The sequence below is a fragment of the Lissotriton vulgaris genome, chromosome 6 (genome assembly GCF_964263255.1).
Source record: "Lissotriton vulgaris chromosome 6, aLisVul1.2, whole genome shotgun sequence".
In the NCBI taxonomy this organism is placed as follows: domain Eukaryota; kingdom Metazoa; phylum Chordata; class Amphibia; order Caudata; family Salamandridae; genus Lissotriton; species Lissotriton vulgaris.
This window is the reverse complement of record NC_141694.1, coordinates 967,200,171-967,220,737: the sequence shown is the minus strand read 5'-3', so window position 1 is coordinate 967,220,737 and position 20,567 is coordinate 967,200,171. Positions and strand designations below refer to the sequence as shown.

The following is a 20,567-nucleotide window of genomic DNA, read 5'->3' as shown; positions in this document are numbered from 1 at the left end:
TTGGAAGATCGGATGATTCTTTTGGGTATGTGGAATTTGATTCTGTTTTTGAGGTATTTGGGTCAGTTGTTGTGTAGGCATCTGTAGGCGTGAGTGAGGATTTTGAAAGTGACTCTTTTTTCCACGGAGAGCCAGTGGAGACTTCATAGGTGTTGACTGATGTGTTTGTGTTGGGGATGCTGAGGACGAGTCTGGCGGCGGTGTTCTGTATTGTCTGAAGTTTGCGGAGTAGGGACTTGTTGATGCCGGCGTAGAGTGCGTTTCCATTGTCTAGTCTGCTAGTGATGAGTGCGTGGGTGACTATCTTCCTTGACTCAGGGGGGATCCACTTGAAGGTCTTGTGTAGGATGCGGAGGGTGTTGAAGGGGCTGGAGGTGACGGCGTTGACCTGTCGGTTCATGGTTAGTGATGAGTCGAGTACGATGCAGAGGTTCTTGGCGTGGTCTGAGGGGGTAGGTGGGCTTCCAAGGGCGGTCGGCCACCCGGTGATGTCCCATGAAGAAGGGGTGGTACAGAGGACGAGGACTTCTGTCTTCTCAGCGTTGAGCTTCAGGCAGCTGTTAGTCATCCAGACTATGATGTCTTGCAATCCTTTCTGGAAGTTGAGTTTGGCAGTGGTGGGGTCTTTGGTGAGGGAGCGGATGAGCTGGGTATTGTAGGCCTAGGATAAGATATTGAGGCTGTGTTGTCGGACGATAGCTGCGAGGGAGGCCATGTAGATGTTGAAGAGGGTGGGGCTCAGGGATGAACCCTATGGGACTCCGAGGGTGACTTTCATGGGGTCGGAGAGGAAGGGTGGGAGTCTGATCCGTTGGCTTCTTCCGTTGAGTAATGATCGGATCCAGTCCAGGGCTGTTCCTTGTATGCCTGCATCATATAGTCTGGCAACCAGTGTGTGGTGGGAGACAGTGTCGAAGGACGCTGATAGGTCGAGTAGGATGAGGGCTGCGGAGTGGCCTTGGTCCAGGAGGGTGTTGATGTCGTCTGTGGCAGTGGATAGAGCGGTCTCTGTACTGTGATTGCTTCGGAATCCAGATTGGGACGGGTCGAGGACTGCATTCTCTTCAATGAATCATGTTAGTTTCCTGTTGACTGATTTCTCTGCAACTTTGGCTGAGAAGGGGAGGAGCGATATTGGCGGATAGTTCTTGAGGTCGGTGGGGTCAGCTGTGGGCTTCTTGGGCAGAGGTCTGACTTCTGCGCGCTTCCAGTCGTCTGGGAAGGTGCCTGTTTTGAAGGTGGTGTTGATAGTGCATTGTTGTTTGGGTGAGATGGTGCCCGCTGCTCTGTGGCAGATGTGACGGGGACAGGGGTCGGTGGGGACCCCCTAGTGGATGCTTTTCATGGTCGAGGTGGTGTCTTCGGCCGTCATTGGTGCCCAGTTGGAGATGGTGGGGTGGTTGGTGTTTTTGGGGGCAGGGGGCCCGTCTGTGGTGCCTGGTGGATGGTCGATGAAGTTGTTGTAGAGGTTTTTGATATTGAGGTGGAAATAGGTTCCAAGCTTGTCACAGAAGTCTTGGGATGAGGTGATGTCTGTGGCTTTGCTGCGTGGGCTGGGGATTAATGGTTGGTGACCCCATCCCTGATTTAGATCATGTACTACTGAGTGTACAATCTTTTTGTATTAGGTCATTTTAAGTAAAATTTAACCCATATGTCAAATTGTTCCCGTTTTCTTACTTTATAGATTGTCCAAATAATTAATTAGTACTGATTTATTTGATTGTTTTTATAGTATAGCTGCTATGTATTGGGGCATTCTTTCGTTTTATCCGTATGCTATCCCGCTATTGATGTAACATTGATGTCTGATTTTTGTTTGTTGTAATTTTATGCTCATCTTTTATGGCAACTGCCGAAATAAAGATTAATGAAATAAAATGGTTGGTGGCATATGATTAATTCTTACTAATCTCTGGCAAATGCACTGCATCATCTTACAATCTAAATCTATAAAAGATTAATATCAGCAGTCCAGATGTTTCTGAAAAAAAAGTTAATATGTACACCCATATATGTAAAAACACACAATGGATGCCCTTATATACTTTCGGTGCACCATATCTCTTTAGGTCAAATGTAAATATGTATGTGTGTGTCCCCTATCCAAACATAGAAGGATGGTGCCAAAATTATGCTACTTCACCTGCATCATCCTTAGGTAATTTTGGACAGTTTCTTCCTCGCTAATAAATTTTTGTAGTTTGGGTGGTGTGTAGTATAACCAGTGAAGTGTAAAAAATTACTCATTTTCAGGGAAGCTGATCTAATAGATTTACATGGGTATTTTGTTTGATGCTCGCCATAAATCTGCAAAGTCTTGCAAAGGCAACCTATTTTCCTAAATAGTGAATGAATTGTTCTTTATTAATCACACTGTAGTACTCAAGGACTGTGATTTTCATGTTGTGTACCAGATTTTTAAATGTGTTAATCAAAAGGCCTTATTACAGTACAGAGTCGGCATATTTGCAGTGGGGGTGGGACAACCACCATCCCAGTGGTCCGACTGCTGTGTTATGATGGTGGCGGTGGGATTGCCACAAGATCCCTACCGCAGCCAGGATCAAGGATCCTGCGGTGGGGAAGCAGGTGGGAATCGTGGCTGGGTACCCGCCATGAAATGCTTGGTGGAAATGCATGGAAAGGGGCCCCAACAGGACCCCTTTGGCAAATCTGCCCATGGAGGTGCTTGCAAGGTGGCACAAAATGTGCCCCTCCAAAACATGCATGGTCGTGCATGCACAGTGTGGTATGTGTAGGAGAGTAGGGTCTACTTCCTATAGTTACCCCCATTTTTTGCTGTGATACTCTGTTTTTTTTACTTTAGTGTGGCTGTGGACCTGCTAATCAGGCCCACAGCCCAGTTGTTCTCTCTCTAAATAGATATCATGTACTTTAGGTACATACCAGATTGGTTACTGGGTCACCCTTGTGAGCCCCTGTAAAGTGTACCATAGGTACCAAGGGCATAGATGCACCCTAGGCCTACCAGGGGCTGCAGCATGTATTGTGCCACCCCTGGTTTGCCTTCCAAACTGACACCACAGGTCTGGTCACACAGCCTGAGTAAGGTGGTGTAATCACCCCTTACTTAGATATAGTATACCTATATCTATATATACAGATAGATACATATACACCTATAAGTCACTCCTATGGCAGGCATACAAACCTGGAGGTAGAGTGCTTGGTTTTATGTGAGAGGGTGCCCTAGCATGAGCTAAGCCCCTCTGCAGCTTTCGGAACCATCTCCTTATAGCTGTTCTATGATATAGCCATACCATATACTTTTAAGTGCATTATAATCCTTGTGGTTAATGCTAACTTTGGTTTGGCTTTATCAAAACATGTTGTGTAAGGTGTCAAACACTTTGGAATACTACCCCGCCCAGTTCTGGCAGCGGGGGTAGCCTTCCAACCTTCTAGAGGGAAAAGACATGTAGTTATTAGTTTACCCGGTTAAAGTTAAACAGAGCCTCAGCATCACAAAATGGATGCTGCTGCCACAGACACAAGTCTGCCCTCCTGCTGCTGGATGAAACTCTAGCAGGGGAGGCCTCGACAATAGGTTTCCTTCCCAGGGAGGTGCTGGCCCCAGACAGGCTCATTTTGTATTGGGGCAGGGAGGGCTGCATTCAGTGAATACTTTCCAGACACTGCCTGGGGCACACTAGGTGCTCCATGCACTTCCCAGTTCAAACTGGTTGCTGGGGCACTCAGCCCCAGCTCTGGCACGAAACTGGACAAAGGGGAAGGGGTGTAACCATCCCCACCCCAGTTCCACCCATAGGCGGGACCTTAAAGTTAGTCCAACCCCTAAACTTAGTATAAGTATAGGATCCCAGTCCCTAGGACTTCAGATTACCCTGGACAAAACTCTGAAACATATTTCCTGGACTTTCGACATTCCATTTCGACTGGAAGATGGAAGATATCTCCCTTGTGGTCAAGGAGTGGCCACCCTGTTCAAACTGGCACTAAAAGCATCTTTGCCGGTCTGCATTTTAGAAGCTCCCGCCGGATCCTGAAGAATCTGCGACACAAGACATGGACTTCCAGACATCTCCGACCCGACCTTCGCTCACAGCAAAGCTGAGACCCCTGGCGGACACGAGAGACGTGAGACTGGAACTCCTAGACATCCTGCATTTTTCTACCAGCATCAACATCTCGAGGTCTCCCAAAGTTGTGCATTGGGGTACTTGAAGCCCCAGACCCAAGCACCTTTTTCACTGAAGCACAGAGATCCACACTCCATGAGTGGCCCGTGGGCTTGCTTTATGCATTTCCGTTTGACGTGTCCTTGGGATTCCTAGTCCGTTGGCTAGTGAGCCCCCAAGAAGACAAACCTTTACTTCAACTTGCTTTCCTGGTTGTTCCAGGCTTGCTCCAACTTCTCTGCAAAGGAGAAGTTCAACAGACCTTGCTGGTCTGCACCGAATCCCATCTCAACATCCTACGTGGGTTGCGTTTGCCAAGGCTTGTTGGGTCCAATCCGGATACCGACACCGCAGTCAACTTCATCGTTTATGGGAAAGCTTGAATCCAGCTCCTAGCTGTCGTCGACGCCTCCTGGTCCTCCTGGCTGAAGAGATAAGCTTCACCTTTTCCCCTGAAATCACCCGACATCTCGTGGCATCTTCCTATCGCCGCCCTGCTCACTGGCAAGTGGTCCAGACTCTGTCCCTTCTGCTTTCAGGTTCTACAGATCTTCGATCCCTCCTCAGATCCACCGGGACACTTTTCCTCTGGTCGCCTGCAGCACTTCTTTGCAGATCTCTAATGAAATCAACGACGAAACCCGACACCAAAAGAGACCTATGCACCCGGCTTCCGTGGGTGATGTATCACGAGTACTCTGGCAGTCTCGAGGGTATTGGCCCTCTTAGTGTCTAAATCTAAAAGGGTTCCATCATAGTTAATTTAGAAGTGTCCTTAAATTGTAAATTTGTAACTTGTTCGTTTCCCATAGAAAGTCAATGGTAACCCGTGGATGTGTTTAGACACTGCACGCGTCTCCCGTGGGCCTCCTACATCCTAACCTTTGGTTGTTTAGAGTAGCCCCAGCGATTCCACAGGCCCCAGGCCTGCTTTCTAATTCTCACGTGGTTCTTATACCACTATTTTAGTATATGGTTTGTGAGTCCCCTAAGGCAAAACAAATACTGTGCAGGTTATCGTATGCCAATTAAGTAACTTATATTGTACTTTTACCTCTGACCTCATAAAGAGTGCAGAGGGGTTGTGTTTAGAATAAATGCATATATATTTGATATATACCTTGTGTGGTGTGCTTTCATTTGGTACTCAAGGGATTATAATTGGTAAAACAACTCGCTTAATTCACTCTCTGAAGTCTTAGCCTGAAGACTGCTCACCTCTTCTACCCCTAGGATAGCTTTCTATAGGGTTGACTTTACAACCACCATTAATAAAGGTCGATTGGACTGGTGCAAGGTGCCCACTAGAACTAGTGGACATCGTATGCCAGGCTAAGTTCTCACAGTAAGCATGACATGGTGCATGCCACACGGTGCACAAACTTGCTGTAAGCACTGTCACAGCGGCGATATACTGTTTAGGCTCTCCTATGCGCCAAACATACCTGCCGCTGTGACACCACTGCCACCGCACTGCCAGCTCTGGATTCAACTTGGAATCCAGAGGGCAGGTTCACAATGGGCTCGGAAGTCTTCCCAGGGAACGCTGCCATGCCTGTCCTACGCGAAGGCTGCCAAACTAGTAATCTGGGCCTAAGTGCCTAAATGCAAGTATTTGAATTTAGAAAGTGGTACTCCTGACTCATATTATTCCATGTCCTTAATGTATTTATCATCAATTACATTATTTAGACAACAGTGCCTTCAATTGATAAAAACTGATTTTCTTCTTTTTTTGCTTGCAGGGTCTCTGAGATATTGATGGAAGTGGCAGTCGAGGGTCCTGTGTCGTCAATGAGCCCCCAAGCTTATTTGATCGAGAAATGTGAATGCCCTCCAGGCTACTCTGGCTTGTCCTGTGAGGTACAGAACCATTTTCTTTATCAAAAGCTAATCTTGCAGTAAATATCTGAATGTTTCAGTTTGAGTGTGTGCTTTAACATTTTCAGATTCCTGAAATAGTAAACCATGTCCAAATAGACTTATTGATGCCACATCTCCTCTTGAAGAGTCTCTGAAAGCCTTGTGAAATGTAATTCTGGAGTCTATTTCTTGGAAAACAGAGATAGATATTCTGTATCTACATACTGTGCAGTGTAGCACATATGGGCCCTCATTACAAATGGCCTCTTATCACCAAAGTTGTCAGTAACAGCGCTGACCAGCACCATTGGAATTATGGGACATGCTGGAACACAGAGGGATAGATCTACTAAAAACTCATGCAACACAGCTCAGCACTCAAAGGTGCTGCACTGATTTATTATACAAAGAAAGAGGGACAATGTCCTTCTCTCTCCCTAGTGATGGAGCTCATTCAGGGTGCCTTGCGCCACACTAGAACACCTGCAGGGACTTTTGCACAACAATGCAAAGGAGTCCGCATCATGTTTAGCATAGGGGTTGTATTGAAAGTGTACCCTTACTTAGTAGTTACAAAATACTATGCCTAAACAAACTTTAAAAGGTTGGTGATTTGGAAAAATACTGTACAGTGCAGCACACATGCAAAGTGGGAAATGTTTGAACAAACAAAGCATTTCTCCTTTTCAATGCTTGCATTAAAGAGGAGTTATTGTTTTGGCACAAAACCATGTCTACTATTGTTATAAGATAGGGCTTTGCGTCAAAACCCATGATTGGTTGCATGAGAATTCCTATGTGCCTCCCATGAAAAATGCACTGTTAAAGAAAAGTAATGTAAAGCACTGTCTTACATTCAAACAACTTTACAGTGCAAAACATGCTTTTGCGCTGGAAAATGAAACTCAAATACACATTTAGGACCAGTTTGTGTCAAATTTGTGAATCAAACCTAGTACAAAATGTTAGTAACTCTGCCCAAGAATTTCCCCTGAATTTCCCCCACTCTTTTCCCTTACTTAAAAAAGAAAACATTTCCGGATGAAATATATCTCTTAAGGTATATCCTCCCCTGGAGTTACCTGTACCTCTGATATCAGTAATTTTGAGATGATGAAGTTTCCATATTAAACACAATGATCCAATAAAAAACCTTTGAAGTGATAGTATCTCCTTGCAAAAATATCAAATACCCTAATGTGCCATAATATAATACAATATACAGATCATAAAATAAAAGTATACACAGAGAAATAAAAGGCCCTGCTTACACATTTTCCAGTTCAAATAATGGTAACTTTCTTGTCACTGGCGTGGCCCTGCTGGAGGATAATGCACCACCCCCCAGGCTTGAGATTCTTTACCAAGGAACAGATATCCCAATATGAAAGGGGTGGGAACCGTGAGAAGCTCTTGCGACAAATAGATTAAAAACACCTAGTGACATTCAGGACACTTAATCCAAGAGGACTTAATCAGGACGAGGAGCTTTATGTACACCTATGAATAATCTGGGAAGCCAAAGAAACGTGCCGGTACATAAATAAAAAGATATATCTGCTCAATCCAGAGCCAACGATGTAACGGTAAAACATGGAAAAATGGGTTTATTAGAGAACCACTAAAACGCAACAAAATAGAACAGATAAAAGAAAAAGGAAAAAAGGAAAGAAAATAAAGAAGAAATATTAACACAAAGGAAACAAAAGGAACAAATTCAGGGATGTTTATTAAAAAAAGGAACATCAAGGCTTCCCAGAGGAGAAAGCTAATCAGTCACGATGTGACACTAATCTTGAATAGAGACACTATCCACTGTTGGAACTTTTATTCTGCATTCAAAAAGAATAACACATAAAAATACTCACTAGAGAGAGTATTAAAATGATTGATCTTTTTTATTGACTAAATGTTTTGACTAAACAAAATTGTCATTTGTAATTTGCCTCTCATGTAATTGTCAAAATTACAGCACAATGGGCACACCTTTGCACTTAATTTAAAAATTATCTTAAGCACTTTAATTATCATGCTGCGCTACAGCAACCAGAATGCATTGCAAGGAAAAAACAGGAAGTATTTTTTTCCAATGGAAACAAATGATGCCCAAAACAATTGTAACACCATCCCATGATCAAGGTCCGAGTAGCAGGACCGAAACGCGTTGGGCATGGCAATATCTCTTTGCGTTAAATAAACTGGCACCAACCTGAATCCTGTGAGTATGCGATCCCTTATTGCTGCGTCAAAATTGGTTTATATATATATATATATATATATATATATATATATATATATATATATATATATATATATATATATATATATATATATATATTTATTTCCAAAGTCGTCTCCCTTGCGAGAAACAAAAAAGATCGCACTCCGATGTAGTGCAAAAATCAAAGATAGTTTATTTTATCAAAATACTCCATTCAATGAGAAGTACACCAACGCGTTTCGAACTCAGCCGAGTTCTTGATCACGGTAACGCCCATAGCGCATACAGCCATATTTAACAAATGTGCATTTGCTGACATCATTTCCTGCTGTGGATCGCTCAGGGCATTATGGTTATAGTTGTGCAGTATAGAAACAATCATTAAATTAAGAAGAAATTTGTGTCCGTGAATAAACGAAAATAAATAAAAAACAGGTAAACACTAAATAAAACCAACCTATTATATGTCATGACGGTTCAGGAGCCCCTATTTTAGAAAATTATATGGTTTAGTAAAATTCTCTGTTGGATTTTTACTTAGACCTCATTTAAATATTAGCTGTTTAAATTTTAACATGCTCAGAACTCTGAGGTATATACTTTGATTTTTGGACCTTCATTTTATATACATATAAGCCCCCGGTGGCTACTCAACAAATCCTAGTGATTAGGAAACATTTCCATAGAATTCATGTTATGTCCCAATTATATGCCTCCAGTGGCAGATTCCTGCTCAGTCTAGTTGTAATACTTAATGCGCTTAACCATGTTCATCATTATCGATTTAAGATCTACTTATTTTCTCTATCCTCATAGGCTCCCTAATGCAAAAATTATAACAAAGTTTTTTTGATAAATATCAATATTAATACAAAAATTACTGGTGAAGTGAACAGTACCAGAAGATACTTTTTAAGTTAATTAAATTAAATTAAACGTGTGTCTCGTAGATTTAAAGAGGCTGAAGTTTGCAAGTCTTTGCTTCAAAGTTTGTACTCACTATAATAAAATGAAGATATATATAACCTTACTGGTTTACCATATATACAAGTTATTTACAAATGGATATACATTTCTTCACTTTGGTTTAACCCAAACGGAGTTAATGACCGTAGACTTAAAATATAACGGGATTCCATTCGTCGCAATGTTTGTTCTCTGTCTCCGCCCCGTGCTTGTTTTCTAGCCATGTCAATCCCATAGAAGCTCAAGCTCTTCCAATTGCTCTCATGATGACTCTCCATGTGTTTGGCAACAGCGTTACTCCTATCATTATGTATGGTAGCTCTAACATGTTCAAGGATACGCTTCTTTAGTTCACATTTGGTGCTGCCGATGTATTTCAGCTGGCACGGGCATTCAATAATGTAAACAACAAATTGACTTTTTCAAGTAATCAAGTTTTGTATATTGAATATTTTTCCATTAGCCATCATTACATTTTCAGTGTTTTTGGCTATTTGACAGACCTTGCAGTTATAGCATTTTTAAAACCTTTGCTCTGTAGCCACATTTTTTTCTCTTCTTTTTGAAAATGACTATGAGTTAATCCATCAGCTAGGTTTGGTGCTCGCTGGTATGTTACTTGTGGGGCATTACCAACAAGAGGTCCGATGGTTGAATCTAATTTTAGGATTTTCCAATTTTTCCTCAGAATTTGTTTGATCTGATTTGATTCTTTAGAGTAAGTAGTAATGAATCTTATTGGTTCACTCTCTGTTATTTTACTGGGAATTACTTGAATTGGTTGTAATAGGTCATTTCTATTTTTTTGATTCGCTCGTTCCCATCCATTCATAATGTGTGTCTTACAATACCCTCTCTTTTCAAATCTTTTTGAGGTGGATTCACTTTGTTTCAGCCATTGGTTTTCCTCCGAGCAAATTCTGCGCAGTCTTAAAAATTCACCATACGGTATATTTTGGAAAAGGCATTGCTGATGAAAGCTGCTTGCATGTAGCGTTGCATTGGTTGCTGTCTTTTTCCTATGTAAAGTGGTCTGTAGTTGGTTTGCTTCAATATAGATCTCAGTGTCTAAAAAGGTTACTTGTTTTTCACTTAGTTCATACGTGAATTGGAAGTTTGCTGGTGTTGTATTCAGTATTGCAAAATTTGCCTTGAACTCTTTCTCTGAACCATCCCAGATGAGTAGGAGGTCATCCATGAATCGTATCCATAGTATTGTTTTATTCAAAAATTTGTAATTTTCCGCTTGCCATGCCCATTTTTGCTCCCACCAGCCAATGGTGAGGCAGGCGTTCTCAAAATGCATGTTCGGGAGATATTTCCCCCCGAGCCCGCAAACAGTGATTGCGAACAGGAAAAAAGCATCGCGAACAAGCAATTCTGCAAGTTTGCGGAATTTCTGCATGTTCTCAGAGATTTTTTACAGTTTTGCAGAGATTTGCGTAACGCAATTACACAAATTCCGCCCACCCCTAAAAATAATGATGGATTAGGATGCTGCTCGGGTAATTGCCGGTGGCTGAGATTCATTCAAGCATTCAATCCATCTCTCATTTGTATACTTTAGTGTGTCACCGTAAGTGGGGCGAGTATGCCCAGACATGGGTGCCAGTCACACTATCACTGGAACCAAGCTGTACCCTGCTGATGAGACCATAACTAGGGTGAAACCAGTCCTGGGATGCCTGTATTCCTCTTCAAGAGGGACCTGGCTTGGCAGTTCCAGCTGGACTGTTCTGATTGGTGCTGGGTCAAGACTGATTTGGATATAGCTGAGTCTAAACTGAGGTGACATGGTGTGCAAAATAGCAACGATTTGGGATGTGGCCTTGAGTAATTACCAGAGGCTAAGATTAATTTAAGCATTCAAACCATGACTCTTTTCGTATACTTTAGTGTTTCGCCCTACGTGGAATGGTATACCCAGACTTGGGTCCCATGCACCATGTGTCACTAAAACCAAGTTGTACCCGGCTGATGAGCCCATAACTAGGGTGAAACCGGTCCTGGGTTGCTTGCATTCCAGTTCAGGGAGGACCTGACTTGGTATTTCAGGCTGGACTGTTCTAATTAGAGCGGGTTCAATATTGATTTGCATAAAGCTGGTTTTAACCCCTTCCCTGCTCATGACAAGCTCAGCTCGTCATGAGGCACAGTGGAGCTGTGCTTATGACGAGCTGAGCTCGTCATGAAACAATGGGATTCAACAATCAATCAGCACAGGAGGGGAAAACCTCTAGCAGCCAAGGTGTTAAACTGAGTTGACATAGATGCGCCCTGAATAATTACCAGTGGCTCAGAACAATTCAAGCATTCTATCCATCACTCTTTTGTATACTTGAGCGGACAACGTCATCATGACCTTGAATGTAACTGCACAGGTTGTTGACCTGAAGTGTGCCTGATTGGACTGCAACACTGCTGCTGCTGAACCTGCAAAGTGTCTTGAAGTGAGCTAACTGGTGACAGCCAGACTCAAGAACTGAAGGGGTCTGCATTGTATTGGACCCACTTACCCCCTGCCAGAGGGCTGCAGTCAGGGGGTGGGCTGAAAAAGGTGGTGCACTGTCTGTGTGCATTGTGAGAGCTTCTTTTCCTCTGCACCCGAGTCTGTAATCCAGCTCGGGCACAGAGGCAAAGGGATTCCGTCATTTGCATTGGTCCATGCCCCCATGCAAATGCGGGAACACCCTCTTGAGGAAGCACTGGCGCTGGATGTGCGCCAGCGCTTTCAGTATTACAGAAGGGGAAACACAATTGTCTGTGGCCCTTTCTTAATACCAAAGTGCCCCAGAGGCATGCAAAGCAGGTGTAAACACCCTTTGCACCCATGAAGCACTTCTATAATACGGCCCCAGGTGTTATTACCTTTTATCAGTCTAGCAGAAAATAAAATGGATGAATTGTTCCATGTATAAGCTTTCTAAGCCACATGCAACTTACACGATTACCCAAAGAAATTCAGAAAGCATTATTTTCTTGATATTTCTAAAATGGGTTACCCACGATTGAGGAGGTATTTGTTTCCCAAACATGTGCCTTACAGTATTCTACTAGTCAGTACCCACATTCAGCTGTTCAACAATGAAGCATCACTCCAAACAAAATTAAACTTTTGAGTGTCCTTCTAGAAGGAGATGACTCCTTTGAGTGACAAATAAACTTCTCCTTTATAGCCCTGCATCATTTGCTGGCACTCCCCTCATTTCTGCTCAATGCAAATTGGACATAAACTTACCGTACTATGATTAGCACACACACATATATCACACACCCACACAAACACACACACACACACATATATATATATATATATATATATATATATATATATATATATATATATATATATATATATATATATATATATATATATATATATATATATATATATATCCGTTTCACTTCCTCCAACGAAACCGGGACACATTGACTGCGGTGCAAAGCAGGGTCAGAGGGTTCCCTGCCAGTAATAATCCATTTCACGAAACGCTTCAAAAAGCGAACAATGCACTCTTAGTCCAGCATAAATCACCACTTCTTCAGACCAAAAGATCGTATTTCATATTCTCCAAACTTTTATTCCAGCATGACAACAGTGCATGGAACCAACCCAACGCGTTTCACCAAACACTCGGCTTGATCACGGGTGAATTGTGTTCCTCAAAAACATAATTAAATAAAGTTTCACATACCACTTCCTAGTGTTGACATAGACAAAGGACTCAGATTCTTGTCAGAGAGGCGCGGCCATATTGGAACAGTGTCCTAATAGTGAAATTGACAACAATTCTATCATTAGGAATATGTTGACAAAATTAAAGACCCTGAAAGGGAATTTTAAACATCTTGTTTTTTAACCATGCAGGTATATTATATTATCAATTCATTTTCACCATCAGTCGTAAACAAAAGAGTTCATGTGGGTAAGTCCCAAGTGGGAAATTCGGCAACCCAGATACAATATAGGACCCAAGTGGGGTAATTTCAAACAGTATCTGTATAAGTTGCCATTAATAAATTCCATCTTGCACACTCATTCTTCTTCAGCAGTTAATACCTGTATGGAAAGAAACGAGCTTTTGAGTTTTGAAATTCACTATCAATACTAAATGATTCGAATCAGAGCAGTGCATAACACACAATTAACAAATAAAGTGATAAACATAAATTGTGAGCTAAAATCATGAGAAGCACAAACAGGAGACTACGTAAACACATGTATACTCATATATGTTAAACTCTAATTTAGTTCCAGTAGTTTACTCGCCCAAGTGCCATTTCAATTCTTCTTCAGAGTTCAGCCCACCAGGTATACGGGTGTCTAAGTCCAGAATGTATTTGCTCTCTAGCTGTCGCAGCCTACGTATTCTATCTCCACCTCTTTTCATGGAGGGTATTTTATCAATCACAAAAAACTTGAGAAGATTGCGATTGCTACGATGCAGTTCTTCAAAGTGTCTGGCTACTGGTGAATTCTGATCTTTGTTTTCAATTGCCCGCATATGTTCTAGAATACGTTTCTTAGCAGGAAACATTGTGCTTCCTACGTATTTTTTGGAACACGGGCACACAAGAATATACACCACATACTCGGATAGACAGGTTAGATGTTGTTTAATAGACTTTTCTCTATCTTCAATTGGATAATATACTGATTTGGCATTCTGGCTGAATTTACACGCCTTGCATGTCATGCACGTAAAAAAGCCCTGTATATCAGATGTTCTTCCTTGTTTGGTGGTAATTTCATTTTTACTTAGTCTATCTTTGAGGGAATCTGCTTTCCGATATGTGATGCTAGGATTGCTGCCAACTACACTAGTTAACGTAGGCTCAGTTTGTAATACATTCCAGTGCTTTTTTAAGCTGCTCTGTACCTGCCAGGATTTAGCATGGTAGGTGGAGATGTATCTGACCACCTCCTGTGCCTCACTTTCCTTTTGTTCCTTGGGATCAACAACATATCATGACTTATCCTGTTTGCCTTCAAGAAGGCTTCTTCAAATACTTGTGGATGATATCCACGTTCTCTGAAGCGTTCCTTCATACATTCCCCTTCCAAAACAAAGTCCTTATCCTTGCTGCAATTCCTCCGGGCCCGGAGGAATTCACCAAACGGAATACTGCGTATTAGGGACCTGGGGTGACTACTCTCTGCATGAAGCAGTGTGTTGCCCGCCGTACTTTTGCGGAACAACTTTGTCACTAGTTGACTTCCAGCAACTTCAACTTTTAAATCCAAAAACTCCATGTACTGGCTATTGATTTTCCCTTCCAGACATAAATTCAAATCATTCTGGTTTAGATCTCGGATAAAACTTTCTGCCAGTGTTTGAGGACCCTCCCAGATGATAAATAGGTCATCTATATATCGCAGCCAGGTTTTCACATGGCTGCGATATAGTACATGGGTTTCGGCCACCTGCTGCTCCCAGCCCGCCATAAACAAGTTGGCAAAGCTGGGAGCAAAACAAGTTCCCATCGCAGTCCCTTGTCGTTGTCTATAATAGACCTCATTAAAGATGAAAAAGTTGTTTAGGAGACAGTACAACATCATGTCTAAAATCATTGTAGTGTGATCTCTAAAGGAGATGGAACGTTTCTTCAGGAATTGACAACAAGCATCTATGCCATCTTTGTGTCGAATAGAAGTGTAGAGGCTGCAAACATCAAGGGAAATGAGTAGATAACTATCCTGCCATACAAAGTTCTTAATTTTGTTAATGAAGTCCCTACTGTCCTTTAGGTAAGATGGTATAGCTTCCACAAAAGGACGAAGGAAAAAGTCAATATATTTGGACGTGTTCTCCAACAAAGAACCCATGGAGGAGACAATAGGTCTACCAGGTGGTTTATCTGCGTTCTTGTGGAGCTTTGGCAGCAGATAGAGTACTGCCACTTTGGGATTGCGATTGAGTAGAAAGGAATACTCATTCCATTCTAGCAAACCTTTTTGTTGCCAATCTTTCAACATCTCATAATAAGTGGTATTCGTTTTTTCAACCATCTTGCTTGATGAGACCTCATAACAGTCTATACAACTCAATTGTCGCATCCCCTCATCAATGTACTTATTCACATCCATCACAACAACATTACCCCCTTTATCCGACTGTCGGATAACAATGGAGGCATCACTTTCTAATGATTTGATAGCAAGACGTTCATTTTTACTCAAATTGTCTTTTGACCAACCCTTCTTTCTGGCCAACTTTTTCAAATCGCTGATAACCAAAGTTTCAAAAATGTCAATTCCACATGTTGGTAACATGGGATTAAAGTTCGACTTGGGTTTAAACTTATTTGGGCAATTTAGATTAGTAGTAGTGTGGCTCACTGGTTAGAGGCGGCAGACCCGAGAGCAGAGGACGGCCCGGGACCAGGGTTCGATTCCCGGCGCGGCAGGTTTCTGGACCAGGGTCAGCGGACTCGATAATTCTCTCGCCTCGGTGCCCACTCTGATCAGCGACCACACTCGGCAACTCTGGGCATTAGCTTGCCTCATCTTCACTAACGGCCCCACCAGACCGCCGGGGATGCCTGGTCTCACCCTGGAGATACCCAATAAGGGACCATCTCTCAGGGAAGCCAGGAAGGGTTTCGCAGCGGTCGAAGCGCCTTGGGACCCTCCGGGTAAGTAGTGCGCTATATAAATGCCTATACATACATACATACATACATTGAAGCCCAATGATTCAGCATCAATTGGTCTCTCCAATGGTATATCTAATTCCAGTTCTTTAGCAGCAATGAGAGCCTCTACCTCGCCAATAGATTCAGGCGCAGGGGGAACAGTGTCAATGATTTTACCAACATTCTTTACCTTCAATTTATTCCACTTTTGTAGACGTAACTTGCGTGTAAATTTAAATAAGTCAATACGTTCCTGGGAATAAATGAAATTTGATGTTGGGTAGAAAGAAAGGCCATACTGTAAAACTTCACATTCATTTTTAGAAAGTAAACGTGAAGACAAATTTACCACGTTTTTCTGGTTCATTTTCCTCCCTTGTTTTTCTGACCCCGTGTTTCCACTCCCATTGGGGTAACGTTTACTTTTCCACCTGCCACCCCTCCTTGTTTGGCGTTGGATGTGGTGGCTCCTTCTCCAGCTTTGCCTCTTCCTCTGCCTTGTCCTCGAAATCCCCTTCCTCTTCCTCTGCCACAATCTATCTGCCAGTTCTGTTGTTGAGCTACCTGGGTCATCGTGCGGAATTCCTCCCAAAAATTTGATGGTTTAACTAGGTTCGCCTGTACCGATATGCTGCCATCTTCTGAAGCGTCACTTTTAATCGGTTCGTCTTCAGATACCCCTTCAGTTTGAACTTTGTCTATAGTTGCCTGTATCCTTTTCCTTTTCACATTGTCATACTTGCGGCTAAATGTAAAGATGCAACCTGTTTGATAATCAATTTTGTCTCTAAGGAATTTTCTCTCCTTTTTAGCCACAATCTCATCTTCATGTTTTGCGATCCTTTTCATTATTTCTTCCATTTTTTTGGTTAGGTTCTCAGGCGTGTTATCTTTGGTTATTTCTTCTTTTAACTCAGCAATTTCTTTGAGTAATGTCGCTCTATCTTTCCAGGCATGCTTAATCAATATAGACAGCATTCTGTTGGAACAGTCCATCAGGTTCTCTGCCCATTCCTCAGCTAGTTCAACATCTGCTTCCTCATATGAAGGGGCTATAAGAATTCTCAGGCCCCTTGGCACTCTTTTCTCTTCTTGGTACTTTTCAAGTGTAATAGCTTCCCACCATTTCGAAATTTCTTTTCGGATTAATTTCTCCAATCTAGAATACTTTTGTTGGATAGATGTGGGAAGACTGGGATTAGCACTGATGTTTTGTTGTGCTTGTGATGTTGTTGATTGAGTAAACATAGATTGTGCTCGCAGTCTCCTGCGCGACTCTATTTCTTCTTCCATTCCTGTTGTTTAGGAGAATATAATTTATCTCCACATGCTTGATAATGGAATAGTCTTTAATAGTAGAAACACGGTCTTAAATTGGTGCTTGTTATCGGTGTGCTGGAAAAACTCCCGCTCGACTAACTCAGATTTATTGTACACTGGTAGCCGTGTAGGGGACAGTCGCGTTACCCCTTGTGGCGAAAAGTCAATATTTTCACTCTGCAGCGCGCTGGTAATAGTTCGAAAAAATAACACCCTTCATGAATAGATTCGAGGGTTTGACATGCGAGCGTTTGCCTGCATTAATTCACAATGGAGAAGACTCACCCCTCGGGAGACTCAGGATTCCGACGAGTGAAAACGCCACTCGTACCTCCGTTCCTCCCCGGGTCTCGGCTCCTCTCCCGCTCGGCTCGGCAATTATTTCTCCCCCTGCGTCAGCTGCACAAAGCACTCCAGGTAGCGCGGTCCAACCGGTAAACACTTTTAGTATCCGTTTCACTTCCTCCAACGAAACCGGGACACATTGACTGCGGTGCAAAGCAGGGTCAGAGGGTTCCCTGACAGTAATAATTCATTTCACGAAACGCTTCGAAAAGTGAACAATGCACTCTTAGTCCAGCATAAATCACCACTTCTTCAGACCAAAAGATCGTATTTCATATTCTCCAAACTTTTATTCCAGCATGACAACAGTGCATGGAACCAACCCAACGCGTTTCACCGAACACTCGGCTTGATCACGGGTGAATTGTGTTCCTCAAAAACATAATTAAATAAAGTTTCACATACCACTTCCTAGTGTTGACATAGACAAAGGACTCAGATTCGTGTCAAAGTGGCGCGGCCATATTGGAACAGTGTCCTAATAGTGAAATTGACAACAATTCTATCATTAGGAATATGTTGACAAAATTAAAGACCCTGAAAGGGAATTTTAAACATCTTGTTTTTTAACCATGCAGGTATATTATATTATCAATTCATTTTCACCATCAGTCATAAACAAAAGAGTTCATGTGGGTAAGTCCCAGGTGGGAAATTCGGCAAACCAGATTCAATATAGTACCCAAGTGGGGTAATTTCAAACAGTATCTGTATAAGTTGCCATTAATAAATTCCATCTTGCACACTCATTCTTCTTCAGCAGTTAATACCTGTATGGAAAGAAACGAGCTTTTGAGTTTTGAAATTCACTATCAATACTAAATGATTCGAATCAGAGCAGTGCATAACACACAATTAACAAATAAAGTGATAAACATAAATTGTGAGCTAAAATCATGAGAAGCACAAACAGGAGACTACGTAAACACATGTATACTCATATATGTTAAACTCTAATTTAGTTCCAGTAGTTTACTCGCCCAAGTGCCATTTCAATTCTTCTTCAGAGTTCAGCCCACCAGGTATACGGGTGTCTAAGTCCAGGATGTATTTGCTCTCTAGCTGTCGCAGCCTACGTATTCTATCTCCACCTCTTTTCATGGAGGGTATTTTATCAATCACAAAAAACTTGAGAAGATTGCGATTGCTACGATGCAGTTCTTCAAAGTGTCTGGCTACTGGTGAATTCTGATCTTTGTTTTCAATTGCCCGCATATGTTCTAGAATACGTTTCTTAGCAGGAAACATCGTGCTTCCTACGTATTTTTTGGAACACGGGCACACAAGAATATACACCACATACTCGGATAGACAGGTTAGATGTTGTTTAATAGACTTTTCTCTATCTTCAATTGGATAATATACTGATTTGGCATTCTGGCTGAATTTACACGCCTTGCATGTCATGCACGTAAAAAAGCCCTGTATATCAGATGTTCTTCCTTGTTTGGTGGTAATTTCATTTTTACTCAGTCTATCTTTGAGGGAATCTGCTTTCCGATATGTGATGCTAGGATTGCTGCCAACTACACTAGTTAACGTAGGCTCAGTTTTTAATACATTCCAGTGCTTTTTTAAGCTGCTCTGTACCTGCCAGGATTTAGCATGGTAGGTGGAGATGTATCTGACCACCTCCTGTGCCTCACTTTCCTTTTGTTCCTTGGGGATCAACAACATATCATGACTTATCCTGTTTGCCTTCAAGAAGGCTTCTTCAATTACTTGTGGATGATATCCACGTTCTCTGAAGCGTTCCTTCATACATTCCCCTTCCAAAACAAAGTCCTCATCCTTGCTGCAATTCCTCCGGGCCCGGAGGAATTCACCAAACGGAATACTGCGTATTAGGGATCTGAGGTGACTACTCTCTGCATGAAGCAGTGTGTTGCCCGCCGTACTTTTGCGGAACAACTTTGTCACTAGTTGACTGCCAGCAACTTCAACTTTTAAATCCAAAAACTCCATGTACTGGCTATTGATTTTCCCTTCCAGACATAACTTCAAATCATTCTGGTTTAGATCTCGGATAAAACTTTCTGCCAGTGTTTGAGGACCCTCCCAGATGATAAATAGGTCATCTATATATCGCAGCCAGGTTTTCACCTGGCTGCGATATAGTACATGGGTTTCTGCCACCTGCTGCTCCCAGCCTGCCATAAACAAGTTGGCAAAGCTGGGAGCAAAACAAGTTCCCATCGCAGTCCCTTGTTGTTGTCTATAATAGACCTCATTAAAGATGAAAAAGTTGTTTTGGAGACAGAACAACATCATGTCTAAAATCATTGTAGTGTGATCTCTAAAGGAGATGGAACGTTTCTTCAGGAATTGACAACAAGCATCTATGCCATCTTTGTGTCGAATAGAAGTGTAGAGGCTGCAAACATCAAGGGAAATGAGTAGATAACTATCCTGCCATACAAAGTTCTTAATTTTGCTAATGAAGTCCCTTCTGTCCTTTAGGTAAGATGGTATAGCTTCCACAAAAGGACGAAGGAAAAAGTCAATATATTTGGACGTGTTCTCCAACAAAGAACCCATGGAGGAGACAATTATGTCTACCAGGTGGTTTATCTTCGTTCTTGTGGAGCTTTGGCAGCAGATAGAGTACTGCCACTTTGGGATTGCGATTGAGTAGAAAGGAATACTCATTCCATTCTAGCAAACCTTTTTGTTGCCAATCTTTCAACATCTCATAATAAGTAGTATTCGTTTTTTCAACCATCTTGCTTGATGAGACCTCATAACAGTCTATACAACTCAATTGTCGCATCCCCTCATCAATGTACTTATTCACATCCATCACAACAACATTACACCCTTTATCCGACTGTCGGGTAACAATGGAGGCATCACTTTCTAATGATTTGATAGCAAGACGTTCATTTTTACTCAAATTGTCTTTTGACCAACCCTTCTTTCTGGCCAACTTTTTCAAATCGCTGATAACCAAAGTTACAAAAATGTCAATTCCACATGTTGGTAACATGGGATTAAAGTTCGACTTGGGTTTAAACTTATTTGGGCAATTTAGATTAGTATTGAAGCCCAATGAT

At 42.1% G+C, this 20,567-nt stretch overlaps 1 protein-coding gene across 7 annotated transcripts in view; it reads left to right on the top strand.

Moving 5' to 3' along the window:
• The window catches only part of LAMA2 (laminin subunit alpha 2), a 3,858,378-nt gene that overhangs the window by 2,484,926 nt on the left and 1,352,885 nt on the right, over positions 1–20,567 (top strand). For all 7 annotated transcript variants that reach the window (XM_086927001.1, XM_086926997.1, XM_086927002.1 and 4 more), the window contains one exon: positions 5,909–6,026. In XM_086927001.1, the coding sequence (XP_086783127.1) occupies positions 5,909–6,026 (118 nt within the window). The remainder of the gene's footprint in view (positions 1–5,908; positions 6,027–20,567) is intronic.